At 42.7% G+C, this 22,151-nt stretch overlaps 1 protein-coding gene across 1 annotated transcript; it reads left to right on the top strand.

Moving 5' to 3' along the window:
* Positions 1 to 77: 77 nt before the first annotated feature.
* LOC141996013 (cytochrome c iso-1/iso-2) lies at positions 78 to 15,938 on the top strand. The gene is made up of 4 exons (XM_074967653.1): positions 78 to 293; positions 3,269 to 3,571; positions 12,144 to 12,318; positions 14,614 to 15,938. The coding sequence occupies exons 3-4, from the start codon at positions 12,150 to 12,152 to the stop codon at positions 14,760 to 14,762; spliced, it is 318 nt and encodes a 105-aa protein (XP_074823754.1). The 5' UTR covers positions 78 to 293; positions 3,269 to 3,571; positions 12,144 to 12,149; the 3' UTR covers positions 14,763 to 15,938.
* Positions 15,939 to 22,151: the final 6,213 nt, after the last annotated feature.

Here is a 22,151-nt window from a genome sequence, read left to right as displayed (position 1 = left end):
GGAGGGGCAGGAGCCGGCGTCATGCAAGGGGGAGATGCGCTGCTAGATAGTGGCGGAGGCCAGGGAGGGTAGCGCGGGATGAGAGTCGCTAGAGACAGGGAGCCCGCTGCACAGGTGCCAAAACGGGGTGTGGGTGGCACAGGGGCTTGTGTAACTGCTGGATGGTCCAGCTCAACACCCCTTTCCCCGGGTGTGGTGCTAAAGGCAGCCCAGTGACTAGATACAGCCACTCTTCTCGAGCTGATACAATGCATTGCCCTGGCAAAGGAGATATTCTTCAGTGGAAAAAAAAGGTACACATCCACCCTCCTAAAAAATTTCATATGTGGTTGTTGGTGGTTAAAATAATTGAGAGTTTGTGTAGGTGTAAAATGTCTGCAGTGAGTCTCAGAGCAGCTCCCAGATGTGTCCTAGTTGCTGTTCTGTGAGCCTGAATGGTGCTTCATTTTCTGTAATCCACTGCACATATCATTTCGCTCCATTTATTTATTTATTTATTTATTTATTTAAACGTTATGGTTTTATGGCTTATTTTTAGCACACCATCATTTATCTTGATTAACATTGTGCAGATGAATGTTATTTAATTTATTATTTAATATTAAATACTCAGCTCTCTAAGTGGTACTTTTCAGCAGTAGATCTCACAGCACTTTTACAAAATCTCAGGGCCCAATCTGGTAGGTAGATTGCATGTAAGAGGAGGGGGATCATTCACCTGGAGGATCCCACCAGGCTTTAGGCAGGAGCTGGGCCTCAGGACTAAGGTGGCTTTGCGTATGCTCACCAGCATAAAGTTAGGTACCCAGGGAATTTAGGCATCTACAGGGTTAGGGGGAAGCTCGGTGGGGGTTTTGAGGATCTCAGTTTTTGATTTGGGCACATAAAGTAGCAAACAGGCACCTAAATCCCTTTGTGGATCTAGCTTCTAAAATTATTTTCAGAAGCATTTGAGCAGGTTAGGTGCCTAAGTCCCATTGAAATTAATGGGTTAGGTATCTAGCCTTCTTAAGCGCTTTTGGAAATTCCACTAGGCACCTGTCTGCATTTTTAGACATCTAAATACCTCTGGAAGTCTGGCCCTTTGTTCCTAGCTGTATGATCTTGCATATGGCTGTATTAAAAACATTTTGTTTGAATGGGCACAGCTTACCAAACAATATAGATCACGCTGTATGACTGCCCTGTCGTCATTTACCTCTCTTCCAATCTTTATATCATCTGCAAATTTTATCAGCAGTGATTTTGTATTTACTTTCAAGTGATAGATAAAAATATTGAATAGCATCAGGCCTAGTACTCATCCCTATGGAACCTCACTAGAAAACACTCCCACTAGACTACCAAGTGATTCTCACTCTCTCTCTCTGGCTGAATGCATTTTTAATTATTTATACACAGTGGAACAGCTTTAACAGGAGATACAAAGACCTGGGCTATGGGATATTTTGATTTAGTAGTTAGGGCATTCATCTTAGAGACAAGAAACTCATGTTCAAATTCCTTCTCAGATGGTGGATCTCTTGCATCCCAGGTGAATTCTATAACTGCTGAGCTAAAGGATATTTCTGTCTCCTTCCACATTTTGTGTACTGTTAGGTATGCACCACCACTGTTGTGTCAAGAGACCACTTAGATATTTGACTCCAGGAGGGGTTTCCTAACTGTGAATCTCAAGAAGCAATAGGACACCTAACTCCCTAAGAGGGGGAGGGTTAGGCCACACCCCTCTCCTCACCATCTGCTACTGGCTAGTTTAGGCAGCTCTCTACCTAATCTGCTGGGTTTTGTGGATCCCATTCTCAGGTGCCTATCTCTTCAAATCCATTCCGTAGGGAGCCCAGGCACCTACCTGCGGGTTTGTTGATTCCACTGTGTGTTTAAGCACCTAAAATGTAGGTGCTGCAATGCTTACTTGACAGGTTTCAGAGTAACAGCCGTGTTAGTCTGTATTCGCAAAAAGAAAAGGAGTACTTGTGGCACCTTAGAGACTAACCAATTTATTTGAGCATGAGCTTTCGTGAGCTACATGAAATTAATAGTAATGCTTACTATTACACAGCCTAACTCCTTTTGTGGATTTGGACCTGAATGCTTCATAATTTTTAATGTATTTATGCTCACTACACTCCAGTGAGGTAGGGAAGTCCTATTAGCCCCATTTTATAGCTAGGAAACTGAGGTAAAGAGAAACTATGGAACTTGCCTAAAATCACAGAAAATCTGTAGCAAAGCAAAGGTCTGGCATAGCAAAGAGGAGCTACTTACATTTGGTCTACACTCAAACACGGAGTGTACACCACACAAACCACAACAGATTTGCAAATTTTATCACCATTTCACCCTTGTCCTGAGGATTTCTTCTAAGATACTGCCTTAACTTACCCCTCACTATGCCCCAGAGACCACTATAATGTATACCACAGGAGTGTTGTCAATCCTCATGGCCAGAGGACCCTCTAATGCACCTCTGCTGACACAACCCAGAACTTGGTGCTGACATAAGGCATAATCCATCAAGGTACACATGCTCCTCTTGTCACATCACAGTGATAGATCTGCCAACCTGCTCTCACTAATCCTTCCATCATTCAATACAACTACACACAACATAGTGAATGCAGCTGGAGTGCATGCAGATAAATTCTGAATTTCAAATCTGTGGAACACAACACACCACAAACTAAGGCAGTCTTGGTTTTCTCTGGTCTACTTATTACAGCAATGCTGTTACTAAACCACTCCCACTGGCTCTTGCCAGCCCCAGGGAACAGAGGTTAAAATTTAATTCAGAATTAATGTCACAAGGATTAAGGAATGTGAAAGGCGAGAGCAGCAGATTCTGTCAGATTTTGCTAGTCCTATATCTACGAAGAAAGGGATGCATTTTAATGGGGATACAAAAAACAAACAAACCAACACACACACAAAAACCCCAACACTACAGTGTCAGTTAGTAGCAAATCCTGATCGAATGTACTTTCTGACTCTATCCTGCTACAGACACCTCCAGCTCTTGTCAGGGACCAGCAGAAAATTACCAGACCATGTCCTGCATCTGGGCAGCAGCACAATGCAAAGTCCAGGCCCACTTCTGCTCCAGCTATGGCCCTGTCCTACATTCATAGGGCCTGGCAGAATGGTCTCTGCAGTATCATCTAGTCCAGTGTAATGGTAGGAGTCCTGCCACTTCCTCCTGTCAGGGAGATTCCCCAGTGCCCTCCCTACATGCTCCTTCTCTCACTCCTCTTGTCTTTTATTGCCCTAGATACCCCTGCTGGGTGCTCCAACCTCATTACCATAATGGATGACTGTTTGCAAAAGAGGGAGGAGATCCTTTTGTTGGCTTGAGATACCTGGAGAGCGTATTGCAGCAGGAGTAACAGCAGCTTCTTCCTGCCTACCCACAGGGATTTCTTTACCATCATGGGTGCTGGCAATGTGCTCTGGCAGGAATGAGGACTAACAGGCACATATTTACCCTGTGAAAGATACACTTCCCTTCCTCTGGAGCAGCTATACAGAAGCTTTAAAATAGACTTAATGGATTTCCCTACTGACTGGGTTGCAGGTGGGTATGGTTTGGAAGAAGCTGGGAATGAGAGACAAAGTGTATTTTGGGGGGGGTTAGAGCAATCTGCCCCACTCCCCAGTTCTAGTAGAGGCAGGCGCTGGTGTCTGAAGGTTTTTCCTGTCAAAAAAATCTAACAGATTTTAATACAACGTCCATCACTCATTGAGATGCTCCCTATGCTACATATTTTGGTTTCCCCTCTTCATCCCATAGGCTGAGGATGATGGATAGCATTCCACCTCCTCAGAACAAAACTTTAGTGTCATAGGGAGATGGCTACAGGTCCTGTTGCCCATGGGCATGAATTCTCAGGACAGAACTCCGGAGGGTGGGGGGGAGAAGGGCTCCTAAGAGCTTAGTAGGAGCCAATAGGATCACTACATCTCCTACAGGCAGTTGGGCAGAGAAGACACTACTTTCCAAGTGCCGTTAACGGCGACACCTGGCGACGCAGATGGTAGGTTCCAGTCTCTATAGGAAAGGCTGGGGTAGCCTAAGGCCCGCCCCCGGGGCCCTGGGCACACCAATCAGCAGGCGGAGTGCTGAATTATGCGGTCTGTGATTGGATGATTCTATTGTGACGCACACTCCTTCCCCCGGAACGGGCAGAGAGTGCGAAGTGGCTGCGGGGTTAATTATTGGGGCTGTTCCCGCCAGTGAGAGCGGCGAGGGGCGGGCCCATCTGCGGGTGGGAGGTACCGGGGGAGTGGGCTCATGCAGCGGGGTGGGATGACCACTCCTGAGGGCGCGGCTCGCTGCGGGCGGTAGCGTAGGCGGGGACTGGGCGCTGCTGGCGGGTGCCGGCATGGGCATGGGCAAGGGCAAGGGCAAGGAAGCTTTGGAAGGGGATCCACCTGTCAGCTCTGAGGCGGAGGCCCAGCTGCGCCAGGGGTGCGGGATCTTGGTGGAACAGGAACCCTAGGGAGCGTCGATAGGCACCTCCCTGTGCTCTGCGTGCGAGGGACTTCCTGTGGGGTCTCCCTTGCAGGACTTGCGGGGGGGGGAGGAGGGGAGAGATTACCTATACTTCGGGGACTGGCGCCCAATGTTTTCCTGCCACATGGTAGTGCTCCAGGGCTTAACATCCCATGAAAAGGGATCACTGTAATAATTGCACAGCTTGATACATCTCTCCAGCAGGAAAATCTTCGTACCGTGCAGTCAGAAGTTTACTTAATTCCTTCCAGTTACCGCTACTTCCACCTGGTGGTAGTACCTTATATAATCTCACCCCCGCCTCCCTTTAGGTTTACACCTTTCACATAGCTGGTTGTGTTTCTCACCTCTTTCCTGCCCTTGTTCAGCCACATTATGCATCATTTTTGAAACGTTTTCAGCATAATTGTTCATATAATTTTAATGGGAACTTCCTTACTTGCAGAACATAAAGAGCACACTTAAAATCCTACATAAACTCTTCAGCCATAACATAGTAAAAATCATACATGTGCTGCTTGTTTGCAAATGAAATTGTTTAGAATTCAACTTACTTTTACCCTATATTTAAGTACCAGTGATGTGCTCAACATACAGTCCTTCCCCTGAAGAGCTAGTCAACTAAAGTGTGGGGAATCATGCTTTATTCTCTTTTAAAATTTTAATTAAGCATTTTTAAAAGTCTATACTGATTTTCTGGCTATAGAAACAATTACAAGTAGACTAGTGATGAAATATGATTTGACATGCATACATGACTCTTCTTTCCCTCCCATTCTGCTTAATTGTGAATTGCCTATTGCATTCTATAATTTTTAACTTTCTATCTAGGTGTCAGCTTCAGTTTAATTTAAACTAGGATAGTAATTAAGACTGATATTTTATTCTTGTTTATGTACAGTTTTGGGACCCTTTAAAGACAACATTTCTTATTCTAGTTTCAGCTGGAATGTAACCTTATCTATCAGGGACTCAAGTAATCAGTTTCTGGACTGAAGGTAAAGGCTGCCAGTCACTTAATCAGCTGTTGCAGTTCCCAGCTCTGTCAAACTGAGGTGTTTCCAGCTGTGGTGATTATTCAAAGAGTTTTTTTATATTAAAAAAATAAGTAGGGGAATTATGGTAGGGATTAGATTAATGACTCAGAAGAGAGTCCCCTTACCTTCCGTAATGTCTGTGCATGAGCAGAACCTGAGGTACCTTCCCTGCATGTGCCAGCTATGTCACTTTGATATTCCTTTGAAACACTGGCATATCAGAGGAGAGCTACTGCTTTTCATTGCAAACAATATGGGAGTTAAATTGTGCTGGATTAAAATGGGTTAGAGTCAGAAGAATTAGTATAAACATATTGTGTGGTCAGGGTGGTTAAAAAAAATCCATTTTAAAATGGATTTTTTGTTCAAAAGTTGGATTTTATTTAAGTTACAGGTTTGTTTTTAAAAATAAATTTAAATAAAATTAAATTTGAAATTGACAGCCTGTGTTAAGGCCTATGCTTACTACAGTCTATTAAATAATATTAAGCAGTATATATCTGCTGCCAAGTTTTAAAGAAAGTTAAACCACTGAACTGGTAGAAGTCACCAGCTAAGCATCTGGAACAAGATCTTGTTGAAGTGCTAAACTAGCTTCTGACAGCAGTAGCCTCTTCTGCAGGTACAGAGAGAGTATTTTCTTCACTTAAGTAGTTCTGGTCAATGACTAGTTCATTCAAAGTTAAGAAATCAAATGGGAGTTGGAGGGGAAAAAAGGCAAGAAAGTTTGTTTTCCTCTGAAAAAGACTAGGTGTGAAGATGAGATCTACTAGGTCTAAAATCTTGAACAATCACTTAAATTCACAACTGAGAGATATTTCCTTTGTTTAATAAATCAGTTAAGTGCAAGATATATTTTTGTATCCAGGACGTTTAAGGTAGTTTTATTTAGTAAGAAAATTGTTGTTTGTGTATTTAACAGAATTTGCGTTTACATCCAAAGAGAGCTTGACGGGGGGAAAAAAGTCACAAGTAAAAAAAAGTGTGTATATATACACATTTTCTAACAATGTAAAAATTAAGAATCTGAATAACAGTTATATAATTGCTTGTGTGTGTGTATGTATGTATATATATGTAGAGTATCTTCCTGCTTAGCAAAAATAAATAAATAAATAAAAATAAAAAGCTCCACATTTAGTGTAAAGGCTGTATTTAGTTGCCAATCCATATTCTTTGTTACCAATCAATGAGAATCAACCTCTCTTTCAAAAAATAACAAAGGTACAAATGAAAAGAAAATCAATCATGGTTTTCTGCTTGGTGAATTAAAGTCATAATTAAAAATCAGCAATTTAAATTATTTTGATTTAAATCAATCCACTGTGTGTGGTTCTGTATTCTCTTAAAATTACTTCAATTACAGATTTCTTCAGTTCACATGTCAAAAAGTTACTTTTTCTAACTGCCAATGCTACAGACTCAATGTGAGAGAAAACAGAACAAAAACCCACAGCTTGTTTTTAAATCTTGTATATAATCACCAGTAACAGTTTCCACAATTAATTAAATTCCACAATTAGCTGACAATTTTCCTGCTGTATGAGACAAAATAAAATGGTTTGCTCATTCATAGTTATAGTAGCTTTCTAGTGCCTCCTGTAGTCAGTTTCCTTTTATTAGTAAAGTAAATTGAGTATGACTTAAAAGCAGGGAACAGATGCCTTGAATAAGGCCCATCTCTGCGTAATCACATTGAGGTTTTCAAATGCACTAACTCTGGCCTAACTCTGCTTCCACTGTAATCAATGGCAAAACTGGTTGACTTTGGTAGGAGCCGGGTTAGGCCAGAGTTAGTGCTTTTGAAAAAAAAAAAAAATTTAAACCTTAACTCTGATTGGCATCTCTTGTAAGTTTGAACTTCATTGTGTTTCTTAATTTATTTTTTGTATGTTTGCACTTGAAACTGTGAACAGTCCTCCTGTTACAGGTGGGAAAAGGAAAGTTGTTAGGTAGGTAAAGACCAAAACAGAGGGCCACATTGTGCCCTGATGATCCACAAGTGACTGGGGACTTTTCTGTACATGAGTCTTCCCCTATTTATCAGCATCTTCTATGGTACCTTCCCTTTGGAAACTTTGGAGAGCCCTGGAGGATTGTGGATCCATTTATGGGATAGCAGGATGTTAGGTTGGCTCCTCTATTCCAAGCCTGCAGAGTAATACAATATAAGCAGTTTGGGAGATCTGCACAGAAACTAGTATAGTTGTAAAACCTGCCCTCCCTCCCTCAATGTAAGATGTCAAAGAAAATTTCATGGGGAAACTCTCATGAAGTCTTTTCGCTACTATATAGGTTTGAGATTTGGACCAATATTTTTAAGGGTGGTCAAACAAGCATTCTACAGAGAAATCATACACATCAGATTCCCACACTCTAGTCTGTTTCCAAGTTTGGAACTCCAATTCTCAGATTTTTGACACTCTGAGGCATTTGCAGTTGGGAAAGAATATCTCCCCTTCATTCCTTTCCAACTGTCACGACCTCAACTCCATCTAGAACATCTTCAGTCAGTTCCTTTCTGACTGGTTAGTGAAGGTGCTCCCTGCAGGAGATGCTTACTTGATTGCTATCGCTGTTCCAGCTCTTTCTAGGATGCATCCTTCCTTTAGGAAGCTCCATCATATCCATCTTTAGTTAAGCAAAGTACTTCACCTCTCCGCTTCAGTTTCCCCTTCTTTAAAATGAGGACAATTACATGGAGCCTTTTGTTTCTGATTTTAGTGGCAACCGCTTTTGAAACCTTTTTTCCACTTCTGAGATAAGTCTGGGATTTGAAGCAGCTATTCCAAAGTTTGTTGGCCTTTGGAAGTTTGGAACAATTGTCTCCTACAAGCGTTCTACCTGTGGTGGTTTAGGATAGTGACCATGTCCTGAGCAAACTTGTTGGTCTGTCAGGACTGAGAACAATTGCCTTGCCCAAGTGGTTGTTGGGTTAGGCTTGCATTGCTAGGCTTTTAATATTTGTCCTCTTTGCAGGGGTTCATCTGTGTCGAAAGAGTCCCTCAGTCTGTGCCTCACCACACAGCACTTGAGTAGCCCCAGGCAATTCTGATGGTAGATGACTAACCCTTGGGCAGTGATTTTCAGACTGCAGGTTGTTACTCAGTACTGGGTCACAGAATGTAAGGCACTGGGCATTAAAAGTCCTATCAGTGGTGCTGCTTGGCTAAGGCAGGCTAGTCCCTACCTGTTCTCACACCACGCTGTGCCCCAGAAGCGACCAGCAGCAGGTCTAGCTCCTAAGCGGGGGGGTCATGGGGCTCCGTGCGCTGCCCCGCCCCGAGCACTGTCTCCGCACTCCCATTGGCCGGGAACCATTGCTTCCTGGGCGCAGTGCGGTCTGCGGTGCCAGATCAGGCAGGAAACCTGCCTTTGTACCCCTGCTGCACAGCTGCCCGAGGTAAGCCCGCGCCCCATCCGCATGCCCCAATCCCCTTCCCCAGCCCTGAGCCCCACCCCAACCCAGTGCCCCTTCCTTCATCCCAAACCCATCATCCTCAGCCCAACCCCAGAACCTGCACCCCCAGCCCAAAGCCCTGATCCCCTCCTGCACCCCAACCCCCCACCCCATTACTGAGCCCCCCCAAACCTGGAACCCCCTCCTGCATCCCAAACCCTTCATCCCCAGCCCCACCCCCACCCCAGAGCCTGCACCCCCAGCCCAGAGCCCTGACCCCCTCCTGGACCCCAATCCCCTGCCCCAGTCCTGAGCCCCACCCCAAACCCCTCATCCCCAGCCCCACCCCAGAGCCTGTACCCCCAGCACAGAACCAAACTTGTAATCTCATTTAAAAAACCAAAACTATAAACACAAACCACCAAGCTAGCTTGACAAAATCTATTTTCCATAAACCTATATTGATTGGTATTAGTTATATAACCCTCTTAATTCTTGATCAATCAAGTTCTTTACCAGCTCCATTATCTTGGTTGGGATTGATGTCAAACTGACAAGTTTATACTTATCCAGGCCATCCTGTTTACCTTTTAACTACTGAGATAGCAGCAGCTCTCTTCCAGTCTTCTAGAACTTCCCCAGTACTCCAACGCTTATTGGGGAGAAAAACAAAACAAAACCAACATTAATTGTCCAGTGAGTTCATCATCTGACTCTTTTAATATTCTTGGATGCAAGTTATCCAGACCTACTGATTTAAAAGTGTCTAACTTAAGTAGCTGCTGTTTAACATCCTCCTGAGATACTAGTGGAATGGAAATAGTGTTCTTATGATATGACTGTGTCGTATTTCCACCACCACCACCAATAGAAAACAGAAATACTTATTGAACACATCTGCATTATTATTGATCATTTTATTTTTTCTATCTATATTATTAGGATTCCTTTTGTTCCATGTATTAAACGCCTTATTGTCCTTAACTCTGCTGGCCATAGACTACTCCTTGTGTCCCTTTGCTTCCGTTATCAATTTTCTGTAAGTCCTAGTTTCTGATTAACATTCATTACTATCAACATCCATTTTAGTCCATTTATGTTATGTTATTTTTTAGAGGGGAAGTAAAGGCAGCTATAAACCAGGTTGTTTTTTTAAACCATCACAACCTTCTTCTTTGACTGTGGGTTTATAGCTTTTGGGACATCTAGTAAAGTGTGCTTAAACAATTCCCAGTCATATTTTTCTGATTAAATTATTCTGGCAGATAATTGTTTTCAGCTTTGTGAAATTGGCTCTTTTAAAGCACCAAAAATAAAATTATATATATATATCTCACATTGTTCTGGACTTTATTGTGTTTGCACAATAAATATGATCAAGTCATGATCACTTGTGCCTAAGTTACCATTAATTTTTCGCTCTGATTCTTTATCTGTCAAGACGAGATCTAATATTGAATATCCCCTGTATTGGATGCAATACTTTTTGAGTTGATGTAATATTTAGAAATTCCAAGCACGTGTTAGTACTGGCACAATTAGACCTCCAGCATGCGTTACTCAAACTGGAGTCCCCCATGATCAAACAGCTTTTTCCCCCCTACACATTATAGTTCAGTTCTTTACATACCCTACTTGTCACCCTGTTTCCTACGGTGATTTGGTGGTCTGTAGCAGACACCAGCTAATACACCATCTAGTGTTTTATTGATTAGCACATTGATCCATAAGTATTCCTGGAAACAACTCCAGTTCTGGCCAGAGTTAAGGCATATTCTTCTATGCGTGGCAGAACCTGTATCAACCATTGTGCTCTTTTATCCACTTGGATGTGGAGTTTTTGTTGCACAAAGGATATATGTGGTATTCCTGTGTGGTATTCTTCCAGTAGAAGGCAGCTGTGACTCTGCCACTTATCAGATTGAGAGGTTTTCTAGGCAGCTGCTCAGGTTGCTGGGTAAGTCTACACTAATAGAGAATATATTCCTGTAACTTGAGATAGGATGTCTCTGTGTAAATATCTGCCAAAAATCTCTAATAGAAGAGGTCAGAACAAACAATGAAAATAATCCATAAAATCCAGTCAAATAGGGTTTCTTTTTTTGGGGACACTTGGATCAATCTGCAATTCTGTTACAGAGGTTGTTTTACAAATGGGGCATCTCCCTGCATCAGAAGGTGAGAGTTTCTTTTTCACAGGCAGATTTCTGGCAGTTTCCGGGGGAGGTTTCTTGCCCCTTTTATTTCTAACACAGTTGCCATGTTTTATGTAAACCCACTTTTATACTCTGCTGAATATGTGTCACCTCTCTGTGGTTTCCATATAGATCTGGTCTATTTTAGAGAGACAAAAACAAAACAAAAAACTTTCAACCACTATATGGGCTAGTTAAAGATGATACATTGTCTCTGTACCTATAGTAAAATGTTCTTTTGGCCATTTTGATGCCAGAAGCATCAGTCTTGAGACCTTTGTCATTTAGAAGGAAATCCTTTTAAATTTTTATATAAAGGGATTGTTTTGATTGTTGGTGACATCAGTTAACCTACAGACGCTACTAATTAGGTTATTCATTCATTATTTGCGGTCATTGAATTTGTAAAAGATTAGGAAACATAGGTTAAAATCTTCAACACCTCTTTGTGCTCTTTGTTAGGTAAGCGGTCTATATTGGTGTAACAAGGCTCCAGCTAGGGGAATATTCTTGGGCAGGCACAGTGGAGATAGTTGTAAAGCTGTCTTCCAAGAACCCTGGTGTAAGGGGTATTCTAGGATGGGAGGGATGCATCAGCAGTGGGCCACAATACTGCAGATATTCTGGGCAGAACTTTGACCCTAGGATCATCTCGGAGGGTATTAAGAAGTGTCTTAGAGCCACCTTAGCCCCCTTACTTCTGGCTGCAAGTTTTGTGTTGCACCTCGAAGAGAGGTAGCACAGAATCTCAGCTGTAATGGGTTTAGCTGGCTATACTAGAGTTTATTAAAAATAAAAAAACCAAACCTGTTCACAGAATGGGCAAATGACATCAAGGACTTGAAAAACTTTCATATTCCTTACACTTTTTTGAGAGCCTCTCTTCTCTCTCCTACTTTGCTAGACAGAAGTAAAAGTGGGATAATGATGGTAAATGTAACCAAAGGTAATCTTTTGAAAAATATTGTACAATTTCATTTTTCTGTTTTGCTTTGTCACAGACCAAAATGGGTGATGTTGAAAAAGGCAAGAAGCTCTTTGTTCAGAAATGCTCTCAGTGCCACACAGTTGAAAAAGGGGGGCCGCACAAGACTGGACCAAATCTTTGGGGTCTGTTTGGTCGCAAAACAGGACAAGCTGCAGGATTCTCTTACTCATATTCAAACAAGAACAAAGGTAAAAACAAAAAGGCGACATGGGGTGGGGTGCAGGACTGGAAGCATAAAGAAGAAAAATTAATTCCATTCTTGCTATATCTTAAAAATCTTTACAAAACTACCCTCATAGCTGTTAAATGACAGTATTGCAAGATGAACCTGAGCCACATCTTCAGAAGCAAAGTGCTTTTTAACTGAAATTTTAGTATCCTTTTCCAGCACATCTCAGTTTTTTTATATCTGGCTATTTACATCCTTTCCAGGATTTTACATTAAAATCTGCCCTGTGACAGTGCCTATTTCTTGGAGTGATGCTGGTCCTTTAGTCTGATCTTGCTTCAGTTGGTCACTGCTCTCTACTGGCATTGCATTGGAGATTGTATAGTCTCTTCACTTATTGGCACTGGACTAATTTTAGCCCTCTGATTTTTATATGCTGACATGTCCATGTGTACTGTTTTAATACAGATGATCTTGAAAGTAAAGAGGTGTTTAAAAGTACTGTTACATAAATGAACACCATTGTATCTAATTTGGGTCAAGGTATTAATTGCAAATATTATTCTTAGTTTAAGTTCTTCGATTCTTCAGTTTTACTGGGATCCCACCGGGGGAGGGATTCAGTCTTATACTGGGATCTTATTTATAGAGATCCATTCCTACAAAGAAATCATGTATTTCAGTGTTAGTGTCTGTTTTGAAAGTGCTCATGTGAGCTAATAGTGCAAGTGATTACTACAATAAAGTACATTTAGACATCCTGATGATGGCTTACGACTAAGACATAATACATCAACCATATTAGTCAATTTATCTTCTGAACACAGAGGTCAGACATAAGTGGTGCTGCTATTACTAATCTATTGGTAGCCTTCAGTACTGTTGACCATAATCTGTCATTGATATGCCCATGAGAATTAAAGGTGGAAGCTAACACTGAAGCTGTTTTATCTTGTAAGTGGTTCCATTCCCTGCTCTAGTACTCGTTGGCATTAGACCAAGGCACTACAGGGGTTCACCTCTAGCACCCCTGTTGATTATATCTTTGAGCCTGTTTCAGTACAACTTATCACATCTAGTCCAGACCCCGCTGAGGTAACAAAAGTCCAAAACAAGAGTTCACACAAACAAAAGGTTCTTCCACCCTGCTTAGGCTTCTCATCAGCCCAGCCTCCATGCTCACTTCCCAGCCCCTCTCATCTACCTTTAAGTCTTTCTGATACCTTCCCTGGAGTCCTTTCATGGTCTCAAAGCCTTCCTCAAGAACCTACCTTACTCCATGTAGGTCCTCCTCTAGGAGTTTTCTCAGCCCTTATGAGGCCTGGTTTCAGGCTGTCGCCTGACCCCATTTAATCCTGCCTCTTCTGGTTAAAATGGAGGTAATTATGGCCCAGGAGAGCTGACTGAATAAGGCTGGCTGCCCCAGGCTTCCTGGCCTTTAAAGGGGTGAGCCACCCTGTTACACACCTGTTCCTGTTAGAGAAATTCCAGAGAGTAGCATTGAAACTGCTGTTTCTTTCTGAAGGTTCTCTATTGCCACCCTTCATGTTCAACATTTATGAACCTACTGTGGGGGGAAATATAGTGTGAGCTAGAGTGTCAGTATGCAGATAACCAGCTCTACATCTTTTTAACAGAATTACAGGTTGCTTTCCCTGTGCTCTCTCAATATCTAGGAGAGACAGACAATAACTAAAGCTAACTGTTTACATATCTGGAGAAGATGGAAGTGCTGCTGACTTGGCAGAGGGAAACGCTTTAAAGAGCTGGCAAAATTTAAAACCATTGTGTGTAATCAACAGTTTCTGTGAACACTTTTGCCAATAAATGGACAATCTCAGGATTAAAAAGAGAGCTTGCTCAACCCTAAGTAAAGATCACATTGATTTAAAACACAAATCTGAATACATTACTGGAAAGCATGGTCTCTACTGGCACTTGAATTATGAAGATATTTGTATAGATTAAAAGTAGCAAACATTATTCAGAAGTGTTCAGTTTAGCTGAACTGGCTTTAAACGTTAATCTTTCCAAGATGCTCAATATAATCTGGATTATTAAAATGAGTCAAAAGTAAATACAGTATGTACCAGTTGTGTGTTTAATGTGAAATGTGTTCAAGCAATAATGAAAACTGGATTCTTTTTTTCCTCCTTTGGAATTTAGAACATAAACTGAGTAGCTTACTTTCAGAGCTACATACCCTAGATTTTGAGATCCTGAATATTCTTGATATACTTAGCTATCTGTGGAGTCAAGTGGTATGACATTAATAAAATGTAAGCAATTCTTCATTATTGTTTAAACTTTCCAGGTGTTGTCTGGAATGAAAATACACTGATGGAGTATTTGGAGAACCCTAAGAAATATATTCCTGGAACTAAAATGATTTTTGCTGGCATTAAAAAGAAGAATGAGAGAGCAGATGTTATTGCATACTTGAAAAAGGCAACATCTTCATGAAGCGTTCTTACAACTACCGTGATGTCAGAAAGTGTTTCAAAATTTGAATCTCTCTTGTATCGGTATTCATGTTTCAATAGTCTGTTAATATTTGTTTATTAGGTACTGGTCTTAGCATCTGAAAATATGAGTCTTTATTTGATTTTTGCTAAGCCTACTACCAAAACAAAATAAGGGTGAGCACTATGTAAACTATTTCTATGATGGTAAAGGTGGGTATGGCTCCATACAGATATTTCAAAAGAAAAATACTGTTCCCTTTTCCAAGGAGCTTCCAACTGAAGGGTCCAGTCCTGCATATACTGGTATATATCTGGAATTATACATACATATAACTTTACATTGAAATCGATGTGACTGTTCAACTTAGTACAGTTACTCACACGTGTAAGTGGTTGTAGCAATGGACCCTAATACTTCTTCCTTGAAGATTTTACTTAGGCAAAATTCTCAACAAAATCAGTGGGGGCTCAGCATTTTGCAGGATTCAGCCCTAATTTAAAAGGGCAAGGGTTGACAAACAATGGAACTGAACTATGGAGAAAAAGCCAGTCAGCTTTGTATCAAGATGTTAGTATAAAAGTGAAGCTCAAGGGATTGGAACAGCTACAGTTTGATCTGTAAATAATTTCAAAACTTTAGCTCACTCCTTGTATTAGCGTTTCTTTATGTGTTAAAAGGACAAACTGTCGACCAATCAGCAATCTCTTCATTACAGTTATAGTTTTTTTTTCACTCCATGTGTTCACTCCATGAGTCAAATATATTACGGTATCTAGCCCCCTTACTATAAAGAAACAAATAAGGTCTGACATAGCTCAAATGATGGTAATAATAGCAGGAATACTTTTACCTTTAGTTCATACTCACAACTGTTCTGGTAGTCTATAGAAAATGTAATGGTTTAGCCTGGGCCTGGGAAGACAGGATTACTACATGAGCCGATACCTTACTTGGGTATTTTAGAGAATTCAAGAATTATACGTGCATGGAAACTGATCTGCCTTTCTCACTTCATTAAGGCACTTCAGGCTCAGGCTGTGAGGGTCTCATTTATGCTGTACCATACCTATTCTAGGGCTATAAATCTTGCACCTTTCAAATGGCGAACCTTGAAAATGAGGTTGGAGTGGGGATTGAGGAAATTAACAGTAGAGCGTACATCTTTAATAGTGAAATCTGCATCTATTTTATATCTTTTTATTAGACAAACTGCTTAGCTGTACTGCTGAGAGTACTAAGTCTTCCCAGGGTTCTGTAAATACTGAGGTGTTAACTTACATTATTGTTAAAGGCAGTACTTTCATGTGTTTGGCCACTGATGATTTGTGCAGAATATATCCCAATAACATTAAAGATGTTAGTAAGAAGAAAACTTATAAAATATATTGAACATCTAAATTTAATTTTAAATCCTTTCATTTTTTACAATACTAGTTAAGCACTACAGTGTAACCATCATATATATATTAAGTACTACAGTGATTGATGCTAGAGAAAAAACATCTTGGTGGGTATCTCAAACTTTTCCATAGCCTCCCCATCATGATCCCCATCTCTCTTAATAATATGGAAAAGGTAGCATCATTTTAACCCCTCTGGCATTATGACCCAGAGGTTGAGAATTCACATCTTAAAATTTGTAGGGTAGGTTGTCTGCAAGTTCTGGCAAGTATCACTGAAGCAGTTTAGGATCCGTTCACATTTCCAAGGTCAAAGCTTCACAATCACAAGAGCTAGACTTTTTTTTTAATGAAAGGGAGGGGAAAGGCAGATGGTTGTAACCCTCCTGAAACCTGTTTGACTTTCCCTCCAGCACCCAGATTGTGACTCACAGGTTAAGAACACTTGCCTTGGACAATTAAACAAATTAAAATATACTTCATTCAACTAAGGCTGACCTCAACCATGCTGAAGAAAGCACCAATACAATTCCCATTTATTGATATAGCACCAATCAGGTATATAGGTATTGCTCATAATCCCTACATTGTTCTAGCACTTAGCAACCAAGCCTTGCAATGCTCCTTTGAGGCGGGGAAGTATTATAATCCACATTTTAAGGAAGGAGTAATTGAGGCCTCAAACAGTTAAGTGACATAGTCAAAAGTATAAGTCTGTGCACAGCTGGAACTAGAACCCAGGTTTTGCTCCCATACCTGTTCTTTTAGCTACAGACAGACAATCCTTCCTCTCAGTTTACAGGTAAGAACACCTTGCATTAATTGTGTTTGACTCTACTATTAAAATAATGCAGCCACCTGTAGTTTGGAGTGACAGTTTGATTAAGGGTCAGTAACTTTTCTAAGTGACGCTTTAAAACTTGCCTGGAACAGCACTATGTCACTTGCCCTCCAGAAGCTGGCAGTGTTAGGACTTGATCCTGCTCCTGCTAAATACAGGGAGAATTCTGCTTTTGATGCAAAGAGAAGTATGAGTGGGCCTTCCAAGAACACTATGAGGGTCAGACTTCTACGAACTTGCTACATCTCTGACCCAATTTTTTCATCTGTAATAGAAGGTAATATTTACTCTTACTCCAAAAAAAGTGTTGTGAGATTAATGTTTGTACAACACTTTGAAGCTGCAATAATGATATAAAATGAACATGGCACACGTCCACCCTAACAGACAACAGCAGTTGTCCCACAATGCCCCATTCTGTGAGATAGTGACTGCTCTCGCCACAATTGTGGATTCCGCTGCCCAGGGATCATGGAGAACAGAAGCCATTTCCAATTTAAAACTCCATGCATGTTTTTGAAATGCCTTTTCCTGACTGCCACCTTGGCAAGCACAGCTAGCAGCTCTCCCTTCTTGTGTGCAATTGCCCAACTGACCATGCTGGCTTCCGGCACTAGAGGCACTCCTTCCTGGAGTATACAGGAAGCATTGGATTTCCTGGGCCTGTGAGGAAAAGAGGCTCTACAGACCAGCTGCAGAAACAAACATCTGCAAACAGATTGCACGGGTGATGCAGACAAAGAGGTAAGAAAGGGACCAGCAGCAGCGCCACAGGAAAGCGAAGGAACTGCGGCAGGCATACCACAGGGACAGTGAGGCCAACAATAGATCTGGTGCTGAGCCACACAGACCTGTCACTTCTATATAATGAGCTTCATGCCAAACTTGGCAGACACTCCACTAGCACCCTGCAAACCACTGTGGATATCTTGGAGGAGGATGAGCCTGAGACCCTTGCTGTGAACAGTAAAGAGAAAGAGGTGGAAGAGGAGGAGGGAGACATGGCGGGAGGGGATAGTCCAGTCATGTCATGAGCCAGGACCTGTTTGAGACTACACCACAGTCTAGCCAGTCCCACAAGCTGAGCATAAGCAAGACCAGTAAAGGGGAAGGGACCTTGGGTAAGTGTGTGCATGCATTTTTCCTTACAAACTTTCAATTTAAAGATGGTTCCCAGCTCAAGCCTAAGTTACAAGGCACAGATACTGACTTCAAGGTTCTACTTGTACGAGAAGAGGTAGCAGTACAAACAAACAACATAGAATGCTTGGTATCTGCTTTTGTTTCCCCTTGAGTTAGGGGTGAGCAGGCCCATGCAGAGCAGTTTGTTTATGTGCATAGGGATGTCTCTTTATCCTCCTGAGAGATCTCAATGAAATTTTCAGAGATATTCTGCAATCCTCTCCCAAAGGCTTCTAGGAATGGCTGTCTTATTTCTTCCTCAGCAACAGGATGGTTTCCCATGCCACGCTGTGATTAGTTTGGCTGGCACCATTGTAGTAAACAGGCTACTGGCACAGGGGGCCAGGCAGCTTTGGGATGCTGGTAGCAGCTGTGCTTTCTGTGCCTTTGTTACCCTTAGGAGTGCGATATCAGCTAAAACCACCACTGCCTGTGGAAAACAGTGCCAGTATTCAGTGCCAGTGTACTATACACATACCTACGTATAGGGACTGAAATTTTACTGTTGCATGCAATCAAAATTCCTTCTCCCTCTCCCTTAGCAGGCCATGCTCACTAAAGCTGAGCTGGAAAGAAGTGCTCTACAGAGGTTCTTCAAAGCTGAAGTGTCAATAACAATGTCTTACTAAAAGTTTTTATGGCAAAAAGGAACGGGAGGTTTGAAAAGTTTATATTTCCCTTTCCATTGTGTCCGTAAATCCAATAATATATCTGTCTGTTTTTATCAGCAGCTGCCACTGCAGCCTTGAGGGATGCTCTCTCCATACCCACAGAATGCCTGACTTGAGGAGGAGGAGGAGAAAGAACAGGACTAGGGAGGACATGTTCAGCAAGATTCTGGAAGCCAGTGCTGGATTGGACGGCAAACAAAGGCCTGGAGGGCCAACATGGCAAACAGCATGGAGAAAAAAAGAACAGACAGGAGAAATGCCCAGGAGTCACAGCAAGAAAAGGAGAGGGAGATGCACCAGGACATAATGGGTTTCCTCAGGCAGCAGACCGAAATGCTGCAGACCCTCATTAACCTACATATCCAAAAATCCTGGACTCCCCATCCTTTTCAGTCCTTAGAGAACTCCATGGTACCACCTCACTTCGTCCTCCCACCCCCACATACCATGTGGCATCACAGGCAACATCCTTACCCCTACTAGTCCCCCCCCGTGGGACAGCAAGGAAAACCACAGCTTCACATACATTGACCTGTGAGAACCACGGTTGATGTATATGTAGCCACAAGGAACTACATTTCTGCACTGAAATGTTTGCTGCCTTTCCAATTTTAAAATTCTGTTCCATTAATCTGTGTTAAAAGTTTGTATTTTATTGCCTGTGGGTTTTTACACCTTTTTGCCACTTAATACATTTCTATTTTTTGAAAATAAATTATCTTTATTAGTTCATAACACATACAGTGGAGTTGCATCTTATGCAAGGGTTAGGTTCTAAAGTCAGCGCGTAAGGTGAAAATCGCATATAGTCAAAAAGATAGACAGACTGAAGAATGAAAGAATAAAAAAGGGAGAAAGATTACTTCAACGTCATTATGCGCAAACCGGAGTGCCTCAGGATGGCCAGGAGCATTGTCTACGATCAGCAACACTTTAAAGTCAAGTCCTTTCTCTTCGAGGTACCACCTGACCTCCAGAGAGAAACATTTGTGGAACCAATCCAGAAATAATGCTGCCGTCGCCTAATCCTTTTTATTTGATTGCCAGAACACAGGCAGGAGATTTTTGTTGTTGCCTTTTAGGGCACGGGGATTTGCAGCCCTGTAGAGCGAGCCCGGCTTTATTAAATGCCCAGCCGCATTGCCACAAAACAACACAGTCACACGGTCTTTAGCTGCTTTGAAGCCAGGGGCTTGTCTTTCTGATTTCGAAGTATAAGTGCGGTTGGGCATTTTTTCCCAGAAGAGCCCAGTCTCGTCAGCATTAAAATCTTGTTCCGGAAGATAGCCCTCTTCTTCTATGATTTTCTTTAATTGTTCGGGGTAGGCTTTTGCTGCCTCTTCATTGGTAGATGCAGCTTCACCAATAGTCTGCACGTTTTTGAGGTTGAAGCGGTTCCTAAAACTGTTAAGCCAACCTTGGCTGGCTTTGAATTCCTTCTCATCAGAAGGCTGTCCCTCTTTGGCGGGAGGTTTCAACAGTGCGTAGAGGCTGTCTATACTACCCATTGGACTGGCAGGCAGCGATCGATCCAGCGGGGATCGATTTATCCCATTTAGTCTACACGCGATAAATTGATCCCCCCCAAGCACTCTCCCATCGACTCCTGTACTCCACCGCCGTGAGAGGCGCAGGCAGAGTCAACGGGGGAGTGGCAGCAGTCAACTCACCGTAGTGAAGACACTGCGGTGAGTAGATCTAAGTATGTCAACTTCAGCTCCGTTATTCACGTAGCTGAAGTTGCGTAACTTAGATTGATTCCCCCCCCCCGCCCCGCCAAGCACATATAGTTAAATTTGTGTAAGTTAAATGCGCGTACGATGCGACTCACCTGTATTGCAGAATGTATAGTGGTACTCAAAGCACACAGTATTTGTAAGTGTACAGCACCACAGAACTCATAGGTTTAAGAAAACACCCATTCATATTTATAAATGTACAGAAAGCACCTCATGATTCAGAGCTTCACTATAACACAGTCATAGTTATAAATATACAGGAAGCACTACACAATACCAAACAGCACAAAGCCCAGTGAACAGTCCAGTACAGAACACTACTGTGGCTGACCATTAAAGTGCTCTTTTAAGCCTCCCTCAACTGCATAGTTCCACACTGAGTTCTTGTAATGGCCCTTGTGTCTGTTTAAAGTCAGGCAGCCACTCCACCCTGGCAGCAGTTTCCCCCCTTTGCCTCACGGACACGATGCAGGGCACAACAGGCAGCTATAATCATTGGGGTATTTTTCTCACTGATATCTGATCTAGTGAGTAAACACTGACAGTGTCCCTTCAATCTGCCAAAAGCACATTCAACTATAATTCTGCACCTGCTGAGCTGATAGTTGAATCTTTCCTTGGTTCTGTCAAGACAGCCAGTGTACAGCTTCATGAGCCAGGGGAGCAAGATGTAGGCTACGTCCCCCAGAACACTGTTCCCATTTCAATATTGCCAATGGTAGTCCACCAGTCGGAAAGAATATATCTGCTTGCAACTTTCTGAACAGTCCTGTGTTTTTAAAGCTTCATGCACCTTCCCTGACCAGCCCACACTAATATGAGTGAAGCAACCTAATGATCCACCAAACACTTGCATAACCATAGAAAAGTACCCTTCTCTGTTGATTTACTCTGTGGCAAGGTGGGCTGATGCCAAAAATAGGGATGTGCAAGCAGGGGTGACTCGTGGGTGGGGTACAAAGGGTCAAGGGCCTCTCCGGCAGCCAGCCCATGCGGGGAGAGGAAGGGGAGAGGCCAGAGCCGGAAGGGAAGAGGTGGGGCCAGAGCCTCTCCTCTTCCAGCCACACTGCCTGGGGCGCTGCCCGGTGCAGCGCAGCCTGGGCTGACTGGGAGAATGCCTGGCTGTGGCAGCAGCAGGCTGCCCCCCGCCCAGGCTCAGCTTCTGGGGACAGGAGCCAAATCTGAGCATGCCGGGGGGGGGTTAGGGCTCCAACTCGCTCAGCCACTGTCCCGGAAGCCAAGCCCTGGCGTAGGGTGACCAGACAGCAAGTGTGAAAAATCGGGATGGGAGTGGGGGGGTTATAGGCACCGATAAAAGAAAATGTCCCAAATATTGGGACTGTCCCTATAAAATAGGGACATATGGTCACCCTACCCGGGTGGGAGGCAGCCCACTGCCACCACAGCCAGCATGAGCGGTGGGTGTCGCAGGCAAGGGTGCTGTGTCTTCCCAAGCAGCCGAGTGTGGCCCTGCCCACACTCTGCACCCAGGCCAGGCCCCCTCCTGCAGTTCCCAGAGCGCTCTGCCTGGCTCGCCCAGGCTGGTTGGCCTG

This window comes from Natator depressus, chromosome 11, assembly GCF_965152275.1.
Source record: "Natator depressus isolate rNatDep1 chromosome 11, rNatDep2.hap1, whole genome shotgun sequence".
NCBI lineage: Eukaryota > Metazoa > Chordata > Testudines > Cheloniidae > Natator > Natator depressus.
The sequence above is the reverse complement of the archived record's forward strand: the minus strand, read 5'-3'. Positions and strand labels throughout refer to the sequence as shown.